General features: G+C 39.7%; 1 protein-coding gene across 1 annotated transcript in view; it reads right to left on the reverse strand.

The window, feature by feature from the left end:
* igf2r (insulin-like growth factor 2 receptor) overlaps positions 1-22,969 on the reverse strand; it is a 194,839-nt gene that overhangs the window by 123,620 nt on the left and 48,250 nt on the right. Inside the window, exons 3-10 of the mRNA XM_069932070.1 lie at positions 17,617-17,732; positions 16,160-16,258; positions 13,880-14,009; positions 9,643-9,760; positions 9,315-9,429; positions 6,966-7,125; positions 5,293-5,485; positions 929-1,032 (exon numbers count right to left, since the gene is read on the reverse strand). Of these exons, the coding sequence (XP_069788171.1) occupies positions 929-1,032; positions 5,293-5,485; positions 6,966-7,125; positions 9,315-9,429; positions 9,643-9,760; positions 13,880-14,009; positions 16,160-16,258; positions 17,617-17,732 (1,035 nt within the window). The remainder of the gene's footprint in view (positions 1-928; positions 1,033-5,292; positions 5,486-6,965; positions 7,126-9,314; positions 9,430-9,642; positions 9,761-13,879; positions 14,010-16,159; positions 16,259-17,616; positions 17,733-22,969) is intronic.

Here is a 22,969-nt window from a genome sequence, read left to right on the forward strand (position 1 = left end):
GCTGGACCACATGCTGTGTCAGAAATCCTTCTTGAACACATCTAACAAATTCAGTTCCATCTATCCCTCTTGTAATCAGGAAGTGCCAGTCAATGTTATGGAAATTGAAGTCTCACATAACAACAACCCTGTATTTCCTGCACCATTCCAAAATCTGCCTGCTTATCTGCTCCTCAGTCTCCCGAGGGATATTTGGGGGCCTATAAACTACTCCTAGCACAGTGATGGCTCCCTTCCTATTTCTTACTTCCACCCACAACGTCTTAGTAGACACTCCCTCTGCAGCGTCATCCCTTTCTATAACTCCACGCCCCATCTTTTTTACCTCTCATCCTATTCCTTTAAAAACCGTTAAACCCTGGTACCTGCTTCAGCCAATCCTACCCTTCTTCCAGTTAAGTCTCTAACAATAGCATAGTTCTACGTCATCCCCCAAGGACATCCCCTTTATTCATAATACTCCAAGCATTGAAATACACTTTTCAACCCCTCTAACTGGCTACATTTATGCCTGTCCTTCCTCACATACTCAGAGCACAAAGAATCATGCTTTTGACCTTCTGCCCTGTTCTCTGCACTCATATTCTGGTTCCAACCCCCCTGCCAAACAAGTTCCTGGGAGGTAACCCAAGTGATCACAGGGAGCATACACAAACTCCACGCAGTTGAGATTGAAGCCAGATCTCTGGCTCTGAGGGGGAGTGGCTCTAATAGATTCTATATCACAGTGCCAAGAAAGGTCAGCTTTTGTGTTCTTACCATATCATCAAAGAAAATCAGTTAGCAACGTGAAATTAGAAATTCTTGATTAGGCTACTTCAGGACAAGTACACAGGCCAAGTGAAATCACAATAATTTATAATCTAACTTTCAGTTTGCATGTAAAGTTTCCCAAGTTTATTAAAGCAGCACAAATTATTCATCTTACCAGCTGACGCATTACAATGAAAGTTTATTATCGTCATTCGTTGAAATCCCGAACTACAAGAATTACCATCAGGTAGCATTAATGTCAGATCACCATCCGAGTACCTGTTTAATAAAGAGAAACATTTGAAACAAAAACTAAAGAACAAAGCTATATAAACTGCTGCAAATTATAATCAATATTTCCCAAAAATAAAATGAGCTTGGGTCATTTGGCCGTTAAAAGTGCAGTTACATGTCAGAATTAGGGTGGCATGGTTAGTGCAATGCTATTAGAGCGTCTGGGTTTCATCCAGGTGCTCACATTTCCTCCTGAAGACGTATGGGTTACTAGGTTAATTAGTCACATAGATGGTGCTGTCTTGTCAGCTGGAAGGGCCTGTAACCATGCTGTATCTCTAAATTTAAAAATTTAAATTAATTCTGCAACTTCAGTTAACTAGATTTTTTGATCCTTAACAATCATCCATCAGTAATGTTAGCTCAGCTTTTTTCTCCCTTTGAGTGGCAGACAAAACCTCAGACTGACCTGCCAGGCTGGTTATCCTGCTCTGCATTTCACAACTCCCACATTCTTCTATTTTCTCAGTCACTCACTACTCCCATTCCACTCACTGACCACATTATCTTGTTTTTAGCTTATCCCCATAGTTACCTTGAATTCACCTTGTAATGGATAAATATTGAGAGGAATTTGGTAAGATTAGAGTGAGTTACATACATACACACATTTTAAAACAGATCTTATTTGAAATACTAAGAATTCATATTCACTAACCATATAACAATTTACAGTACGGAAACAGGCCTTATCGGCCTTTCTAGTCCGCACCGATTTATGTGAAATTCCACTAGTTCCATCTACCCACTCCCATGCCCATAAACCTCCGACCCCCTCTCATCCATGTACTCATCTTTGGCTTGGCTTCGCGGACGAAGATTTATGGAGGGGGTAAAAGTCCACGTCAGCTGCAGGCTCGTTTGTGGCTGACAAGTCCGATGCGGGACAGGCAGACACGGTTGCAGTGGCTGCAGGGGAAAATTGGTTGGTTGGGGTTGGGTGTTGGGTTTTTCCTCCTTTGCCTTTTGTCAGTGAGGTGGGCTCTGCGGTCTTCTTCAAAGGAGGTTGCTGCCCGCCAAACTGTGAGGCGCCAAGATGCACGGTTTGAGGCGATATCAGCCCACTGGCGGTGGTCAATGTGGCAGGCACCAAGAGATTTCTTTAGGCAGTCCTTGTACCTTTTCTTTGGTGCACCTCTGTCACGGTGGCCAGTGGAGATCTCGCCATATAACACGATCTTGGGAAGGCGATGGTCCTCCATTCTGGAGACGTGACCCATCCAGCGCAGCTGGATCTTCAGCAGCGTGGACTCGATGCTGTCGACCTCTGCCATCTCGAGTACTTCGACGTTAGGGATGAAAGCGCTCCAATGGATGTTGAGGATGGAGCGGAGACAACGCTGGTGGAAGCGTTCTAGGAGCCGTAGGTGATGCCGGTAGAGGATCCATGATTCGGAGCCGAACAGGAGTGTGGGTATGACAACGGCTCTGTATACGCTTATCTTTGTGAGGTTTTTCAGTTGGTTGTTTTTACAGACTCTTTTGTGTAGTCTTCCAAAGGCGCTATTTGCCTTGGCGAGTCTGTTTCTATCTCATTGTCGATCCTTGCATCTGATGAAATGGTGCAGCCGAGATAGGTAAACTGGTTGACCGTTTTGAGTTTTGTGTGCCCGATGGAGATGTGGGGGGGCTGGTAGTCATGGTGGGGAGCTGGCTGATGGAGGACCTCAGTTTTCTTCAGGCTGACTTCCAGGCCAAACATTTTGGCAGTTTCCGCAAAGCAGGACGTCAAGCGCTGAAGAGCTGGCTCTGAATGGGCAACTAAAGCGGCATCGTCTGCAAAGAGTAGTTCACGGACAAGTTTCTCTTGTGTCTTGGTGTGAGCTTGCAGGCGCCTCTAGCCTCCTCTTAAATGACAGAATTGACCCTGCCACAACTACATCTTCCAGTAAATCATTCCACTCAGCCACCACTCTCTGAGTGATATTCTCTGAGTGAATATTACATTTCAGAAACTTTGGAGAATGATATGCACATTTCACAAGTAAGTGCTAATTGAAATGAGTCATGAAATGAATAGACCATTGTCTTGGAGACACAAACTGGCTGTTTGCAAGTACCTTGGGTGCTCACAGAAAGGTCACTTCTGGGTTTTGTTTATCTAAGACAACAGCTTGACCAAGAACTTCTGTGGTTTGCTGAAGAAAGTGGGGGTTTTTGCAAGTGAGAGTCACAAGGGCTTCCTGGCAGTTGGGGGGTGGGGGGGGGGAAGGGGAGAGAGAGAGAGAGAGAGAGAGAAGACAAGCTCAACCAGCCAGTGTGTGTGTGAGACTGAAGAAACAAGCCAGGAAAAGCTGGTGGGAAACAGAAAGCTCCAGAGTGGCAAATGGCTGGGAGTGCTATCTGTCTGATGTTTCTATTGGAATAAGCAGAACAGAAAGGAACTCTGTGCTAGCCTGAAAGAAAGAGGTTACCATCTGGAGAACCCTGGTGGGGCAACTTTCATCAGTAAGACACTGAGGTGACTAATGGTGGTACCTGAGTTGTGGAAATCCTGGAACAATACATCTCTCTCTGCAAACCCTACAAGAACCTTCCTGAGCAGTAAACATTTACCTTTCGAGCACCAAAGCCTGGTGAATTTTATACATTTTAAATTCTGTGCACAGTATAAGAATTGAAAACAGAGAACTTGGAAGAAGGAAAAATGAGATTGAACTGTGAACCAAAGAACTTTTCTTAAATTGACACACACATCATAAACGCGCACTTAGAATTAGAAGGGGTTAATTAACTATAGCGATAAGTTAAAGTTTGATTCTGTTTCCGTGTTTAAAGATAATTAAAAACAGCTTTTAAATGGCTACTTTTCTTGGTGAATGTCTATTGCTGCTGAGTTTTGGGGTCCTTTGGGCTCGTAACAACCTTGTCAGGCATCCCCCCACCATAACCTCTCTACACCTTTGGAAGCTTCCATCGTCTTGTTTTCAGCTCTGAGGAACCTGGAAAGCTGACAGTTTCTCTTCCTCTAGATGCAGCCTGATGTGTTGAATGTCTCTCCAACACTTTAAATGTTTGTTTTAGAAACAAGCCTTCATATGATCATTGAAACTAAATTTTATTGCAAGTTCAGGTGTCAAAACCAACTACTTAGAAGCTGCAGGAATAGTGGAGAATGTATAATGGAGCATCAAATCACACTGTATTGAACTGCTACCTCAAATTGTATGGGAAGACTTGCACAAACTCTCAGAGATCTATTGAGTATCCAAATTTACTTATAAGAATTCAGGGATCCAAGTTAACAGCATCTGGTTCTCAACATCTTTTCTAGTGCAATTCAGAAGTAGGCTGAATTCCCTTCTTGGATCACAAATCACATTAGAATGCTGGGATTTTTAATTATCATGCCAAATAATTTTTAAAAAAATCCTGAAATGTAAAACTTTGTGGAAACTTTAATTCTGGAAATGCAAGGAAGTTCTACCCATGTTTTATCTAGATCTTTTTTCCATAGTTTAGACTACATCCATTCACCATCATCCTCCTGCTCAATGTTCTTTTTGTTTTAATTCTTCACCAACATTTGGTACTCCTGTGTCCCTCCAAAAGGTGCCTTGATCAATAGCAGGAATGGAGTACTCTTTTAATCTTTTATGGCTAGATATCTGGAATTTCTTTCCTGCCCTGCTTAGCCTAAAGGAAAATTTCCATACTGATGAGCCCAAGATTTTAGTTTCTATGCCGTAACCGACTCGACCTCTGGAGTATTCTGAAAAGTCCTGAAGTCATCAAAGGTGCCTTGCATATGGTTGCTGTTGCCTGCTGGCAGCTGCCAACTCTTGACTTGAGCTATTCTATCAACATTTGGGGCACAAGCTAAGGCTCCCAAAGTTGAGAAATTCAATTTAGATCTGCTGACAACCACATCTGTGAGTGCACACACAAATCTTGGAAGCAATGCTTTACTATAATATTGTGCACACCTGTGCTTGATGGGGTAATTCAGTATAGTTTCAGCATTTTGCATCCAGTTCCCTTACTGCTCTCCTTCAGAATGTTAAGTGATTCAGTACAACTGAAGTATTTGTATGGATAACCATAATCTTAGAGAGGGTAAATCATTTAATCAGCACAGTTTAGAGTTACCAATAAGTAGAAATTCTGCCTGACCACAGGAAAAAGCAGCTCAGGATTGAATGTGACGTTGTGAATGTACTTTGACAATAAATTGAACGCTGAAAGTTTCTTTCTCATACCGATGTCGCTTGACCTCCAGCGGATGGCGTTTAGCTTAGTACATACCTGAGTTTCTGATTTTTGAAACGGCCTGCAACCTTGTGAAAATTGCCATTTCTTTTAATTTGACATGATGCCACAAACCCCTTCTCATCATGACAGCCTCCAGACTTGGTTTCTGCACACACATTCAGGTAGTAGCGGTATTCATCAGTGACACTAGCACTCTTTTTGGGGACAACAAGGTACGAACCAAGAACTAAAACAAACACAGGAAGAGTAAAACAAAAAAGACTAGAGTAATATTTAAAATTGCAATATTTCCATCATTTAAATAAGCAGCAAATGAGTTGTCAATGAGTTGCCATTTTCAACATGAAAATTGACAAGGAGGTGAAAATGCACGGAGCAGGTAAAAAAAATAACGCAAGTCAAGATTTTCTCAAGTCAGTGACTATAGAGTGGACCCACCAAAGGTGTTGCTTTCAATGAAACATAGGAAGAAAAGATGCACCACCCATTTCCCCATGGCCTTTAAAAATACTCCCCGTTCTCTCTTATCCACTATCACCCTAAAGGATTTGGTCTCCCATTGTAGAATATCCAAAAGATCCTTTTTAACAAACCCAATGTCGCTGATAAAGCCTTTACCCATATCTCCTCCATTTCTTGCACTTCCATTCTCACAGACAGAACAAAAGGAGTTACTCTGGCCTTCACTTTCCACCCCACCAGTCTCTGCATTTGACACATGATCCTATAACTTCTGCCAATGTCAGTGTAATCCCACCACACACATCTTCCCTTTCCCACCCTAAACTGCTTTTCGCAGGATCAGTCTCAGAGACTCCATTATCTGCTCTTCCTTCCCCAGCAACCCTTCCACTCCCTGAGGCACTTCCCAACTTAAATTGTAAAACTTGTCCCTGCATCTCCTCCCCTTTCCACCATCCAAGGCCACAAATAGTCCAACATGAGACAGACTCATGTAGGCCTCCTCTACATCAACGAGATGTAGAAGATCACTGAGATCAACCAGATCAAATGCACATCAGGTGACCACCGAACATCTGCAATCTGTCTGTGACTCTAAGCAAGAACTGTAAGTAGCCAACCCTTTCAATTCCCCCAATTATTCCTACACAGATACATTGGTCCTTGGTCGCTTCCATCGCTATGGTGAGCCCAAACCTAAGCTTGAGGAACAACACACATCCTTCTTGGACAGCCTTACACCCAAAGGCATGAAAAATAATTCTAATTTTAAGTAACCACCAACTTTTTTTTTCTGGTTCCACTGTTTCCAGATCTTCTATACCTACTCCCACTCTTACTTTAGTCTCTAACTTTTTCTCCCTATCCTACTTCTCCTGCCTCCCTTGATAATTGATGCCCCCCCTTCCTGCTTTAGTTTCAATAGAAGGTCCTGATCTGAAACAGTGACCATTTCTCCTCATGGATGCTGCTTGACCCACTGAGACCCTCCTCCAGCTTCTCATTATTTGCAGCATCTGCAGTTTTTGTCATTCTCTTAATCCAATAGATATTGTAGAGAAAGCACGATTAAACAGCAGCAACATTTTATGTAAGCATTATGGAATTTAAATAGTTAGTAATTGAGCATCCAATAACTGAACATATACTTCTACAATTTATTTAACTGCTCCTAGCATCCATGGGTATGTTTCTGTTACACAGGTAAAGCAAATGATTTGTACATTTATCAACAGTATTCTCACCAGGCTTGGTAAGGAGAGTAAGGTCAATGGAGATGTCATGTTGATCACTGTTAAGCTTGCAACTATTGCTTAATAGGTATTCTGTGGGACAAGCATATTCAGTCATCCATTCAATTTCATAGCGACAGTTAACACTGGCAATCATCTTGGGGTTTGTACCCTGTTAGAACAAGAGCACATTATTGTTAGCATATTAAGTTAAAGATTTTTTGGTATGTTGCTTTTTGTGATTTTATTTAATACCTGATTTAGATCTTCCCAAAACTTTTCCACTTTCTCACATGCCCAAATTGCATGTACTGTTGTTCCCATTTCCTTCTTACAGCGAAAACATCTACTGATACTGTTGGGTCCCATTTATTTAACTTTTGGGGCGTGATATATAACTTTTGGGCCTGTGTAACCAATTATATTGTATCATGTGTAACCTCGTGTTTATTGTATTTCTCATAGTTCCGGAGCATAGCATTTTCCCACTTTTCATTTTTTATCTTTATGTTTAGATCTTGTTCCTACTTTTGTTTGGGTTTACAGCTTATTTCATTGTTCTCTTTCAGCTTGATGCACATGTTTGTTATAAATCTTTTAATTATCATTGTGTCTGTCCTCATATTCAAACCTGCTTCCTTCTGGTAACCTCAGCCTGCTTCCCAATTTGTCCTATAAGTAGGTTTTCAGCTGGTGGTATGCAAACATTGTACCATGAGTTATACCATATTTGTACTTCATTTGTTCAAAAGATAATAAATTATTTCCCAAAAAACAATTTTCTATTCTTTTGATCCCTTTTCTCTTCCATTCTCTAAAGGAAAGGTTATCTATTGTGAAAGGGATCAGTTGATTTTGCATCAATAATAATTTTGGTAGTTGAGTAATATAAGAAGTAAAGAATTCGGCCTCAAATTGGATGAAGCACAAAAAAGATTTATTATGATAGCCTTAGCTGTAGCAAAGAAAAGGATAATGTCAACCTGGAAATCAGAAGAGAGCCTGAGAGTACAGCAATGGTACATAGAAATTAATAAATGTATTCCATTGGAAAAAATAACATACAATTAAAAAAATAAAGTCATAGTATTCGAACAAATTTGGGAACCGTACATGGAACACAACAGAGAGGGCCTACCACAGACCTCCACCCCCTAAAATGATAGAATGAGAAGATGACGAAATGAACTGACCCAGTGTGTAAAAGTAGATGACACAATTTTCTTGTTTATTTTCATTGTGTGATGACATTGTTTAATGGGTTTATTGTATTGTATATGTTGAACGTTTAGTGGGTAGGGAGAGGGGTGGGAAGGAGGGAGGGAAGGGAGGGGGGAAAAGGGGAGAAAATGACACTGTGTATATTCAAGAGGGAAATGTTCGTATATTTTGGTTAATATGGTTCATAGTGTGAAAAATAAAAAATAAAATTCTAATAAATAAATAGATTCTACAGCATTTTCTCAATGCTTTGAAAGCTTTATGTGTCCTGATTAAAAACTTAAAAGTTGTTCTTTTACTTTGCACATTAACTTAAATGCAAATCATCCCTGGTAAAATCAATGTTTAACTATAGATTTACATCTCTGTAGATGAAAAAAGCAATGATTTCCCGATTGTTTGCAAAAATATCCATGGAATACAAGTGCAAAGGTGTTAATGGGATTTTGTATCTAAGGCCCTTTTACACTGCCCCTGAAAGACTGCAATTAACTGCCTTTTTAATGTTTCATTTATATAACCATATAAAAGTTTACAGCACAAAAACAGGCCATATTGGCCCTTCGAGCCCACGCTGATTCACTTGAACAACTCCACTAGCTCCCCCCTCCCACTCTCTGCCCATAACCCTCCAACCCCCTCATATCCATGTACCCATCCAACCTTCTCTTAAATAATAGAAATGACCCTGCCACAACTATCTCCTCCGGAAGATCATTCCATTCTGCCACCACTCTCTGAGTGAAGAAGCATCTTCTAACATTTCTCCTAAAGTTTTTCCCCCTTGCCCTTAACTTATGCCCTCTTGTTCCAACCTCCCATCCCTTGAGGGGAAAGAGTCTACTCACGTCTAGTCTATCTATTCCCTTCGTAATCTTAAATACCTCTATCAAATCCCCTGACAACCGTCTATGTTGCAATGAATAAAGTCCCAGTCTCCTTAATCTTTCTTTGTACTCTAGATGGTGTAAGCCAGGCAACATCCTTGTAAATCTTCTCTGCACCCTCTCCACCTTATCTATATATTTTCTATAATTTGGAGACCAGAACTGAATGTTTTCTTTATCACACCCACTCTGGGGGGGGGGAAATCTTATTTTTACTTTAAATATAACAATTGGTTTGACTCGATTTACAAACCTCTCTTCTTCCAGAGGGACAGATCAAAGTAATGGTCACTGCAGGCTCATGTTCTCCACAAAATTCTGGTGGCTTCTCATCTCCAGAATAACTTCTGGAATAATGAAGTACTAGCCTGAAAAATAAATTGAAAAATATCACTAAAATTTCACTGAACCCTTTGAGTGCGACTTGAAACGATAAACGCTTGCCTGTTTCAGAATAATTTTGGTAGCATATTAGGCAGCAATCAGTAGTATTTTACACTGTGCTGAAACCAACATCTTTTAAAATATTTCAATATAAAGCAGCTGAGGCTCAACAGGAATTCTAAAGTCACATTGCATACCTGTCTTTGCCACCCAGTTGCAAAGCTTCTGTGGGGTGGCCAACATCAAATGCTGTGGATCCTTTCAATAAACAGGCACTACTTCCAGGTTTACATGTGGAGGTCTTGTCCACAGGACCTGGCAATTAAACAGAAAGGTTCTAGTATTTCCTAATTTCAAAATTTGTCATCTTCAAGGAAACATGGGCTATGATATTCTGAATTACTATTTCATTAATCCAATAAACCAAACTTTGTAGATGCAACTTGATGTAGCTTTAATTTGTTGATAAAACGGATATTTTTCACAACTTTGCATTAACATTTTCATAATGAAGAAAAAACAAAGCATATACTGTATTAAAAAATATAACGATATTCAACTTTAGAGAGATATACAAGAAGACGATTTCAAAGAAAATTATCTCAAGCTCACATTCCCTTCATAGTTCGAAGAATGCGATACAAGCTCTTAGTCTGCATGGATATTATGACATATTATGTTATAGTCACTATGGTAACACTACCAACAATACTTTTCTTAAAGAGACAACCAGAAAATTAACTAAGAATCAAAAACACAAGGCTTTAACCTTTACAGTAGATCCTTTCAATAAACAGGCACTACTTCCAGGTTTACATGTGGAGGTCTTGTCCACAGGACCTGGCAATTAAACAGAAAGGTAATGCTGACCTATATAAACCGGCTCAACAGTCTAAACAATCCCTACCTCACAACCATAGCATCTTCATTTGGAGATCTGAAAACATTCTAATGTTTACTAAGTATAGCAGTATTGGAACGCAGTGCCAGGTATTTACAGCACTGCAAGTAGATACTCAGGTCAACTGGCCCATGCCCCTGATTATGCTCCACATTGATCTCCTTCCACTCCCTTTCAACTAACTTTATTAACCATTCTCCCATAATGGAGTTATCCAGTTTCCTATCAAAAGCACCAGTTCTCTTATCGCATGCTCTACACTCAAACTCACTTTCGATGTAGTTTCTCCCAGATTCCTCATTGGATTTAGTAGTGATTCTTGTAGTCAAACCCTTAGCTGTGTCAGTATATCTTGTATCCATAAAACCTTTCACTGTTTTTTTTTCTAGAGTCAAGCTTTAGTGTATTTAATTTCTCCTGATAGAGAACAAGTTCTTAATTATTACCATTCCAGCTTTTTTTGCACTTGTTCCAGTGCTTTTAAATATATTAATCACATGGAGATCAAAGCTCTTCACTGCATTTGAGACCAAGAAAGGTATTTCATACGCATAAAATGTATATTCTGTGTTTGTCCAGATATAATGATCTTTATTCTTTAAATTGGCCATAAAAGTTTATTGCTATTTTACTGTTTACATATCTATACCTGTACACTTAGGTTCCCTAGCTGCTCTGTTCCATTTAGACTGCTTCAGCCAGGAGTTCAAGGTCTCATTCTTCATAACAAACTGCAGTTTTCCACATTTGCTAGTTCAGAACCTCATTTATGAACATGTGCTCATTCAGCAAGTTTTTTTTTTAAATTACCATTTTTATTTGTTGCAATCCTCCAACATTAACTACACTTTTAATATTCTGCTGACTGAAGATTCAGGCAATGGAAATATAAATATGGAATGACATTCTTTGTTTTGATTACATAGGCACATTACTTCCCAGAATTTTATTATCTGGTCAACCATGTTGATCTAGTCTCATCCCTCAGACATAACCAGTCTTCACAATTTTTTTTTTTAATGACTGTGGTTCACAAGATCCTGCCATTGTTTTGTTGCTGCAGCTCCTCTTTTTTTAATTTTTTTTATTTTTCACACTATAAACCATATAGATCAAGATGCATACATTTTCCTTCTTAAATATATACAGTGTCGTTTTCTCCCCCCCCTTCCCTCCTCCCCTCCCTCCCTCCCTCCCTACCTCCCCTCCAATTTATTTAAAGTTCAGAAAATAAGATACATTAAACCCGAAAAACAATGTTGTCACTCAATAAAAATAAACAAGAAATTCCACTGAGTCAGTTCTTTTCATTCTCTTCTCCTTCTGTCATTTTAGGTGGTAGATGTCCACCTTTCTTGAGAGGCCCTGATCACAGACATCCCGATGGCTTTCTGACAACTCCTGTTCCCATAGGTTCACGCAATGCTTCCAAATGCCAAGGAAATTTGGGCAGGAGAAAACATTTCTAACAAATTTAAAGACTAAAAAAAGTTGAAATAATACAAGAGCCAAACTTGCCTATTAAGGGTAAAGTCTCCAGTCTAATGAATGGATCAACTCCAGCCAGGGCCAGCATAAAACTGAGAAACTAGATGTGAAGTCAATTTGGCTCCTCAGCTCAGAAACTTGCCAAAAGCAAGAGCAAGAGTTAATGTGGAATCAGATAATCAAAGAAAAGGTCAGATGTGAGAAGAGATTGAATTTAATTTTTAATTTAAACATACAGCATGGTAACAGGCCCTTTCAGCCCACAAGCATGTGATGCCTATTACACCCAATTGACCTACACCCCAGGTATATTTTGAACAGTGGAAGGAAACTGGTGCACCCAGGAAAAACCCATGCAGACACGGGAAGAATGTACAAACTCTTTACAGTCAATACAGGTTTAAAGCCCCAATCTTGATTGCTGGCACTCTAATAGCATTGTGTTAACCAATCAAGTGCAGGCAAGGGTGAAGTTTTGCACTTTGGAAGGACAAACCAGGGAAGGACTTGCACGGTAAATAGAATATTACAGTGTGGTAGAACAAAGGGATCTGGGAATAGAGATACATAATTCTTTGAAAGCAGCATCACAAGTAGATAGGGTCCTATAGGGTTTTTTTGCACATTGGCATTTATAAATCAGTATTGAGTACAGGAGTTGGGATATTATACTGAAATTGTACAAGACATTGGTGAGGCCACATTTGGAGTAATGTGTTCAGATTTTGTCAACTAACTACAGGAAAGATACAAAGTAAACAGCGAAGAGAAAATTTACAAGGATGCTGCCAGTACTTGAGGACTTGTATTATTGGGAAAAGTTGAACACGTTAGGACTTTATTCCCTGGGGTTCAGAAAACAAGGGGAGATTTGATGGAGGTGTACAAAATGATGAGGGGTACAGATAAGGTAAATGCAAGCAGACTTCTTCTAATGAGGTTGGGTGAGAGAAGAGCAAGAGGACATGGTTTAAGGGTGAAAGGTGAAATGTTTAAGGGGGAACATTAGGAGAGACTTCTTCCCTCAGAGGGTGGTGATAGTGTGGAAAATCTGCGTGCAGAAATGGTGAATACAGGATTGATTTCAATATTTAAGAGGCATTTGAGTGGTACAAGGATGGGAAGAAGGTGGAGGGCTATGGTGCAGGTCAACAGGACAAAATGGAAATGGCAGAGATGAGATGGGTCAAAGAACCTGTTTCTGTACGACTGTGTTTTATGACTTTTGGCACGCCCATCTTCCACGCTCTACTGCAGCCATTGAGCTCCAGACCATTCAGGGGCACACTTTGCTGCTCTCTAGCTCTCCTCAGGCTGGCTATCTCACTATCAGCATGTTGGAGCATATCTAACCCCAATCCAGACTAGTTTTGATGTCCAGCTTCTCTTCTATTCTGCTACCTGCCTAACCTACCATCTGACCTTAATTGCAAGGCTATTTAGCACTTCATAAAAACCTTAAAAAAAAAGCAAATATTTCTCCAAAGAATTGACTTGATTGACCCCTTTCTGAAAAAATTCAATTTCTATATTTTTAATTACATCTTTGAGTAATTGAAGTTAAGCTAATTGGCCTTCAGGCTTTTTGAACCCATTAGTCCTTTGCAAACCAAGTCTACATAACCTGCCTCTCAGCCCTGGATTCCCTTCACTTTCCTTGTGTTTAAGTAGAATGGCTCAGCACCAAAATGTCAACAATATATCTTTGCTTTTTATGGATACTGAAAAGACCAGCTGAGTTCCTCCAGTATTTCAGTGTGTTTTTATTTATTTTTAAATTGCCCATTCACCATTCTTTACTCATAGCAAGAATGGATTTCATACACACATAATGCAATTTTACTCTCCACAGAGCAGCTCAAGCACCAACCTCACTTCACCCACTTTCTACTGCCTAACTCTATCTTAATTGTTTTTGATTTCCTAAAATTGAGCCAGCATTGTTATTGACAGCAACTGATGACCACGGACATACAAAACCTTACACAAAGTTTGTAAATTAAATGCAAGTATAGGAGATTCATCAAGTCTGTATCAAAACTTACTTATATCTCTACATATATTGATATAGAGGTCATCATCATCTGGAGAATAGACCAAATAACTGCCTGAGATCTTGATTAGAGGATTCAAATCCCGCTTCTTCCCATCTTCATCAAACACATAACAGGGAACCTTAAAGTTAATTTTAATGCAAAGGTCAACAAGCAACATAAAGATATCCATGGATTATTTATTAATAGAAATGTGGTAATGACATTGATGGGAAAACGTACAAATAAGCAATTGTAGCCAACTACACCTTGATTCATATAAACACTTCATACAGTAAATATACACACAGAAAAATCGACGGGTTTCCTAGTAATTTTTTTCCATAATTAATAGACAGAAAATGAGAGAAGTGAACACATTCCTCATCAATAATTGCATCTTGATATGGATGAGGAAAATAGTTAATTCAGCAAAACATTTGGGAATTTCCAAATCCGCAGTTTCTAAATGTTAGAAGGCAAAGTTGTATTGAAGAACCTACTTTCAATACTGCATCAATTATCAACATTTGATGCAAAATGTCCTGCTGATCAGATGGGAAATACAGGTGACTGAAAATTGAAGTCGTGCATTACCAATGAAAAGTCGTCAAGTGAATTGCACTGGTAGAGGCTGATGCCGTCGGGACATTTAAAAGACTCTTAGATGGGCACATGGAAGACGGTTCAAGATTCTTTTTATTACCACATAATAATACACAAAAATGTAAAAAAATTATATATTTCAACAGGGCCATCAGCATTGCCTGGTGCCCTGAACAAGAAAGAAAAGCAAAAGAGTCCCTTCAGAGACAGAGTATCCATGGATTCACTATCAGCACTCTGCCAGCCTCTGCTGTCACGCAGATGTCTGTTCAAACAACTGGCAGGCTGTATTCCAGGTCCATACCTCCAATGGACTCAGGAAACCCTCAGCGCCAGAGGCCCTGCAGGAGCCTTTCTTGCCCTCAGCACCCTCTCAAATTCAGGTTTCAATACCTGGTTCACCTGAGCCAGTCTCCAGCAGCCTGTGTGGGTCCTTCAACCGCAAATTGCCAGCAGCCTGCGAGTCTTTCAGCTGCTGAGTCCATCACAGGTCTGCTGCCGCGGTCACCTTCCCTGTAGGGCCATCTCCTATGCTTCTTCTCAACTGGGAAGGTGGGGGAGGTGGGTATTCTCCCAGTTTCTGGTGCCTTGTGCCAGTCTGCTGCTCACCTGGAGTCTGAAATCCCTTGGTGTACACAGCCCAGCACAGGCACTACCAACTTAGGCACAGATCTCAGTAGTTACAGGATTTAAAAAAAAATGTTGGCTCCTTCAACACACATTTTAAACCTTGAATAGAGCAGACAACATCAGAACTGGGTAGTAGGACCCTGCGGAGCAGTACTGTGCATCTTCCCTCCCAAAATGGCATTACCCAATCTGTTAGATTCACGTGCACGGTTACAACATTCAGAAAGTAATATAGAGGGTGCCACAGATTTCATAATTAATTTTATTCCAAATTATGGCATGTTTAAAGTGCATTTAGATACCAGTTGGGGTATCCACCTTCCAACTGGCATACTGTTTTCATTGATGTGACAGCAGTGGAAAGGTTAGTTTCTTCAAACTCCTGAAACTCCACAGAGTGAAGTATCATTATGGACTGCCCATTCATTCAACATTCTACAAAACCTGCATCCACTAAAAATAAACTAATTGCAACTGTTTGATAGAATACAAAGGAAGTCCTTGCGCTGCTGGACTTCTCACATTCTCAATCTGAATAGAACACATTGCTAGAAGAGCAGCAGCAGGGAAGGTTACTTAGTATTAGCCTGACTTCCAAGGGAAAGTGCATTTGGCTACAGGACGACTGAACTCTTATCGAACTTTCTTATAGAAAGCCAGTAAAGCCTGGGATTATTTAGCCCATCCTAGTACCATAATGAATTGGAACACATTGGATGCACCTTTAGAATATTAAGATAAAATGGTTACGTTAAAAACTTGGAATAAATATATACCAGCCACAATTCCTTTTGAAGGAATTTTAAACTCCCTTCAAAATGTTTTTCCCCTTCAAACTTACCAAACTTTTAACCAAAGTCACATATTATACACAACATGAAATGATTGTTTCACATACTCAAATGTTGCTACTAACAAAGAAGAACATTAATAGGTTAAGATTAAATAAGTCCCAATTATTGGTGCCATTAGTTTGAAACATGAAAATATACATCTTACATATATTATAGGCACCTATGAATTTAAGTTCTAAACAAGCAAATTAGATGGACTTGCCTCTTTTACAGGGTTGAAAGTGCTCTTCTTACAAGTTACGTAAGTCTTCCATTCGAAGTAGTGCACACATTCAGAAGTTGTCACAAATTCAGGAGTGCCCTGTTTAATGATGCAAATCACAAGGGATCACAATTATCTGAACTGTTATATAAACCAAGCTGCACTTCAATAAATATGCAGTTTTACCTAAAATTTATAAACAATTTGATATTATCAAAAAGCTAATAATTGTGAACTTAATACGTATGAAATAAACTTTGGTAAAAGAAATGGAACACCTTGGTAACTCCCACATCCAACTCACCAGAGATTTTCTGATATGAGGCAATCAAGATGGGGTTAGTGGAAGAAAGTGATGCTCAGATAGATAAGTTGTGATCTTACTGAACAGTTCAGCATCCAAAAAGCCCACATCTGTCCCTAGATCTTATGTTCTTTTTCCAATGCACCAAAAAACCATCTTCTCAAGCTTTCCTTCTTCCCAAAGTTGTCTGTTCTGCACCCTAGTTATTACCCATTTCCTTAAATTTTAATTCTAAATTTAGATATACAGCAATGATAACAGGCCCTTCTGGCTCATGAGCCCATGCCACTCAAACATCTCAATTAACCTACAACCTCTGCATGTTTTGAAGGGTGTGAAGAAACCAGAGCACGCAGAGGAAAACCACGCAGATACAGGGAGAATGTAGAAACTCCTTACAGACAGCGCTAGATTTGAACCTTTGTAGCTGGTGCTGTAAGTGTTTAGTTAACCACTACACTAATCATACCCCCCTCACTGCTGTGCTCTTGAGAATTCAAAATAAGGAAATAATTAAGTTATTTATGATCAAATTATTTACTTCAAGCCAAATTATACAAATTCTAAGTTTTGAAAAGCAACCTGGTACTAGAATGTGAACTTCTCCCAAAGCTCAGCATTCCCTACTGGACTATATGATTGTGTTGGTCTTCCCTAGACAAATCAACTCAACCTTTGCAAGGAATAACTAACCAATTTAATTTCCATTTCTGTACAGTGATACTAGCCAACATTTGGGCCTTGGCAAGTTCCATTCATCTTCAGCATTAGAGCAAACCAGTGAATGTTGGCCATCACCAAATGTCCATCATTAATATAAAACCTGAAAATGCTCAGGTCAGGCAGCATTTTTATCATTTATAAAAGGCGCCTCAGTCACTCACCTGGACTTTCCCAACCCTCAACCTTTCGCCCACAACATCTGAAAATTCCCTTCAACATTTCAAGGGAAAATTTCCTTAAGTCGATGTTATAATATAATTACCATTACAAATGTCACCATTAGAACCATTGTAAAACATGGCAATGGCTAACATCTTTTAAAATCCTCAAGTTTACATCACTGTGAACGTCCTGCTTAGAAGTAGACTAATTTCAAGTTGCTATGCAGTAGTCACGCATATGCCGTTGACAAAGAAAATTACACACTTACCAAGGTTTTCCCGCAGAAGAAATTGATGCTGCTTTGGACAATTTGGTGATTTGAACATTTCTGGGTGGTGTTGTACTGCAAATGATTCACAAGCTCACTTCTTAGCGCAAAGTCACCTACAAAAGGATCAACAGAAATATTAGTGTTATTCTTTGGGGAATGAGATGCCACAGAACTTAAATCCTTCAACACCCAAGGCAGTGTAACAGATCAGTGCATGATTAGCCAAAGCATCTCACAAGTGAACATGGGATTATAAGCATTGTGCTGGGTAAGTGGGCTCCAGGTAAAGGCATCTTCATAGACAAGGAGGGTTGCATGCAAAAGTCATTCAGCAATGACTGTGATAAAGCCTAATTAATTGTACAAATGGGACACTCAACCATTGGAGCATGATGACTAGAAAAGGTTATAGAGTATGAAGTGTTCTTCCATTGAAGTATTCTTTTACAACTTGCATGCATCTTTGCCATTCATTGAATGCAAAATAAAACAAAGAACTCAACGGGCCAGGTAGCATCCAAAGAGGGAAAGGAACAGTCACGTTGCAGATTGAGACCCTTCGCCTTTTGTCTCTTGTACTATTGAGTTTCCTCCACAGATTCTACCTGACCTGCTGAGAACATTCAGCATATTCTGGAAACACACTGAATTGCTTATTGCATGTATATCAAGTGAAGTGCTTTATTTTGTGTGATCCTGGCAAGTCAACTCAAGTACAGCAGGTGATGCAATAATAAAACAGAAGGGAGGATGTAATGTTACAGCAAATCAGAGTGCAGGAAGTAGTGTTATAAAGTACAAAGTATAGAGAAAATAGTCAAAATAATGCAAGGGCATAATCTTTTGCCCATGAGAGATCTATTTAAGAGACTGACAACAGCAGGAAAGAGGGGTTTATATTAAAAAAACACTGAAATTCTGGAGGAACTGAACTGGTTTATTTAGTGTCTCTGAGCTTTTTGACAAAATTTATTGCCAATATTTCAGGCCTGAGCCCTCCCTTCTTCAAGAATTCAGAAAAGGCAAAAGCAGAATATGACAGAAAGTCTCAGAATTCAAACAATGGTGGATGGGGGGGGGGGGGGGGGGGGGAGAATCCAAAGCAACAAAAAGGTATTAATTGGATGTGATAAGAGTCTAGGTGAAATTTATCATATCTGTGCAAAAATAGACAGGCAATGAAAATACATCAGGGAGAGCAAGTGGAGGAGTGGGGGGGGGGAGATATTTTAATGAAACCAGAGAAGACTATATTAATGCCATTCAGTTGGAGGTTCCCCAGTCAGAAGATGAGGTGCTGTTCCTCCATTTACGGGTGGTCTCAGTTTGGGAGTACACGAGATCATGGATAGACATGTTGGCAAGGGAGTATGATGGAGAAATGAAATTGCTGGCCATTGGGAGATCCACGTTATTGCGGCAGTCAGAACGGAGGTGCTCAACAAAGCGATCTCCCAGTCTGTATCTAGACTCTCAGATGAAGAGGAGACCACAACAGGAGCACCAGATGCAGTAAATGACCCCTGCAGATTCACAAGTGAAATGTTGCTTCACTTTGAAGGACTGTTTCGGACATTCAATGGTCAAGTTGAGGGGCCTTGCCTGTGCAAGCTTGAAGCATAGATTGCTCCACACAGCCAACAAAAAGGCAGGGATACCTGAGGCCCATGCCAGTTCACATGGCTACCCCTTTAACCTGGAAAAAGTGTGATGAGTAAAAGTAGAAATGATTGAGGGCAAGGACAAGTTCTGCCAGCCAGAGGAGGGTCATAGTAGAGGAGGACTGGTGAGTTCTTTTGTCTCAAAAGAAATGAAGGGCTTTGAGGCCTTCAGAATGGGGAATGGAGGTGTATAGGGATTGGACATCCATGGTAAATATAAGGCAATCGAGTTCAGGGGACTAGAAGTTGAAGTGATGGAGGGCATGTGAAGTGTCCTGGATGTAGGTGGGGAGGGATTAAACAGAGACCAATTCAGTGGGGCAGGTCAACACAGGCACGATGGGTCTGCCAGGACAATTGGGTTTGTCAATCTTGGGTAGGAGGTCGAAACTGACAGTGCGAGACAGGGAAACAATAAGGTTGGAGGCCGTGCCAGGGAGATGATCAGTAGTGATGAATTTAGAGATGATGCGTGATAGTGGTTTAATAGGGTTCTGTTGGAGGGGTAAGTAAGAGGTGGTGACTGAGAGTTGTGGTCTTGCTTCAGCCAGATAGCGATCAGAGCGCCAGACTACAACAGCACCACCCTTGTCTGCAGGTTTGATGGTAAGGTTTGAAATGGTGCAGGAAGAGTGGAGGGCCAGGCATTCAGAGAGGGCGCAAATGGAATGAGTAATGGGAGTAGTGAAGTCGATATGGTTGATGTCATGGTGGCAGTTGGAAATATAATGGTCCAGTGAGGTAGAAGACAAGAACAAGGTATCCAGGAGGAGGAAGATGTTTTAAAGCGGAAGACAGGATCTGTAGCTTTTCAAAAGAAGTCTGAAGGCACACATTCAGCAGCACTCTTTCTCTCTGCTGTCAGATTCCTGAATGAACAAAGAACCACAGACACTGGCTTCGTTTGACTTTTTCTTGCACTATTTTTATATATTTTGTAAAGTGATTTATATTAATATTTGCACTATGATGCAGCACAAAACAACAATATTTGTGACATGTTCATGACAATAAATTCTGATTCTGAGATAGTATAAACTGCTCCTACAGTGATGAAGTGAGTGAATGGTTGTAGATGGTCCTTGAATGTTGTTGGAGCTTCACTCATCGAGGCAAGTGGAGTGTGCTCCATTCCACTCCTGACAAGCTCCAGGGAGTTAGGACACGAGTTACTCAATGACCTGCTTATAGCTCTGGATCTCCGTGTCTGTTTCTGGTCAATGGTAAATGCCAGATAGTGAGAGATTCAAGGTTGAATATGACAAGATGTGGAGCCCATACACAGATTACTATCACAACTTGAAGATTTTGTGTGACTGCTCAGAGGATTCCCTGTCTGATGTTGCAATTCACTTCACATCTGCTTGCCATATGCAGGTTAGCCTTGTTTAGTGGGAGGGGTAGGATTAATGGTGGGGTAGGATTAATGGTGGGGGGGCTTTTTTCCTTTTTTTAATTTCAAGAGAAAACCAGGCTATAATGGACAATTAATAATGATCACATTATAATAGGATGAAGATCTATATATATATATATATATATATAGGATTCTCAATTCTCTTATTATTTACTGTTTAACATCAGAATCTGAGGTTTTGACAAGATATGCTGCTTGATGCTATGAATTGAATTATGTAGTTAGAAATCATGTATAAAGGGTTTTTTCTATTAAAATCAAAAATATTTTAAAAAGAAAGAAAATAGCCTCTATACTCAAAGACCCCCACCCAGGCCATGCCCCCTTCACTCTGCTGCCATCAGGAAAAAGGTACAGGATCCTGAAGACAAGCACTCAAGGACAGCTTCTTCCCCACTGCCATCAGATTCCTGAATGATCAATGAAACAAAGACATTGCCTTACTTTGACTGAGCATACTATTTTTATACTTTTGTAAGGTTGTTTATGTGAATTATTGCACTGTGATTCTGCCACAAAACAACAAATTTTGTGACTTGTTCATAAATTGATTCTACAAAAAAACTACTCAGATACATATAAACAAATAAAATGAAAATAAATTTACTGTGTAATACAAAAAAATTAATAAGGTGCTAAAGTAAGAGTACTTAAATAAGTCCGATTGAGTTTGTTGTTGAGTCTGATGGTGGAGAGTAGCAGTTGTTCTTGAACCTGATGGTACAAGTCTTGTAGCATCTATACCTCTTTCCTAATGGCAGGAGAGAACAGAGCATGTGCTGGGTGGTATGGATTCCTGATGATTGCTGCTGGTCTCCAACAACAATGTTCCCTGTACATGTTCTCAATGGATGGGAATGGGGGTGTTCCGTGATGTCCGAAGCTGCATCCACTACTTTTGTAGGGCTTTCTGCTCCAGAGCATTGGTGTCCTCATACCAGACCATGATGTAACCAGTCAGCACACTTTGCACCATTCCTCTGTAGAAATTTACTAGGGTTTCCAATGTCAGTCACAACAAACCTCTGCAAACTCCTGAGGAAGAAGAGGTCCTGTGGTGCTTTCTTCACAATGTCATAGGTGTGTTGGGTCCAGGAAAGATAGGCTGAGACAGTGACTCCCAAGAACTTAAATTTGCTCACCTCTGATCCTCCCAATGATCACTGGATCATATACCTCTGGTTTTCCCTTCCTGAAGTCAATAATCATCTCCTTGGTTTTGGTGACATTGAGTGTGAGGTTGTTGTTGCTGCTTGTTACTTTCTCAAAGAGCTCCAATAGATCTTTCAGGCAAGATCTCGAAGAAATCTATGCTGATTTAAGACCAAAAACCAATAATGGACTTGAACCTTGCTGATCACTGAAATGAGGCTAACTAGCCTAATTTCCCATCTTTTGCCTCTCTCCCTTAAAGAGTGGAGAGACATTTGCAATTTTCCATTTCTCTGGAAGGCTTTTGCAATTCTTGAAAGATCACTGGTTTTTAGTTCACAAACTCCAACTATATCTTTCAGAAACCTGAGGTCCATCAGTCTATGTGACTTATCTTTTTTTCCCCAAACTTTATTTAAAGATTAAAAAAAACATAACATGCAATCCAATAATCATCAAAAATTGATTTTTACAAGATAAATCCCAAACCTACCCTTCCACCCCTTCAGCCAGCTCCCTTAAGGGGAGCCAAAAATATAAAGGATATATTTGGTATAAATATATATATATTTTTTTTTAAATTATAACTGTTGAGAACAATTCAAAGTATATCTAAATGCATATATTTCAAATATGGAGACCATTTGCTAACAAAAAGGGAATAATTATCATGTAAATTATAAGTAATTTTTCCCATAACAATACAAGCTTTCAATAATTATGCCAACGTAGTATATTAATCTCTGTATTCTCTTTCCAAATCTTCTTTGGCTTGGCTTCGCGGATGAAGATTTATGGAGGGGGTAAAAAAATACTCGCAACACATTTACGCGCTACTGATAACACCAAACGTACAAAAGCAATTTGAATTTTATCCAAACCTAATCCCCTCAACAAAATCAAATTACCCAACAAAAAAAATCGTTGGATCTAATGGTAATGTAAAGTTATACAATTTTTCCAAAACTACTTTAATTCTTTGCCAAAATGGTTGAACTTTAACACAAGTCCAAACAGCATGGAGAAAAGTTCCAATACATAAATCACATCTAAAATATAAATCTAAAGTACTATACCCATATTTTTTCAGTTTCTCCAGAGTCAAATATAGTTGATGTAA

This window comes from Narcine bancroftii, chromosome 4, assembly GCF_036971445.1.
Source record: "Narcine bancroftii isolate sNarBan1 chromosome 4, sNarBan1.hap1, whole genome shotgun sequence".
In the NCBI taxonomy this organism is placed as follows: Eukaryota; Metazoa; Chordata; class Chondrichthyes; order Torpediniformes; family Narcinidae; genus Narcine; species Narcine bancroftii.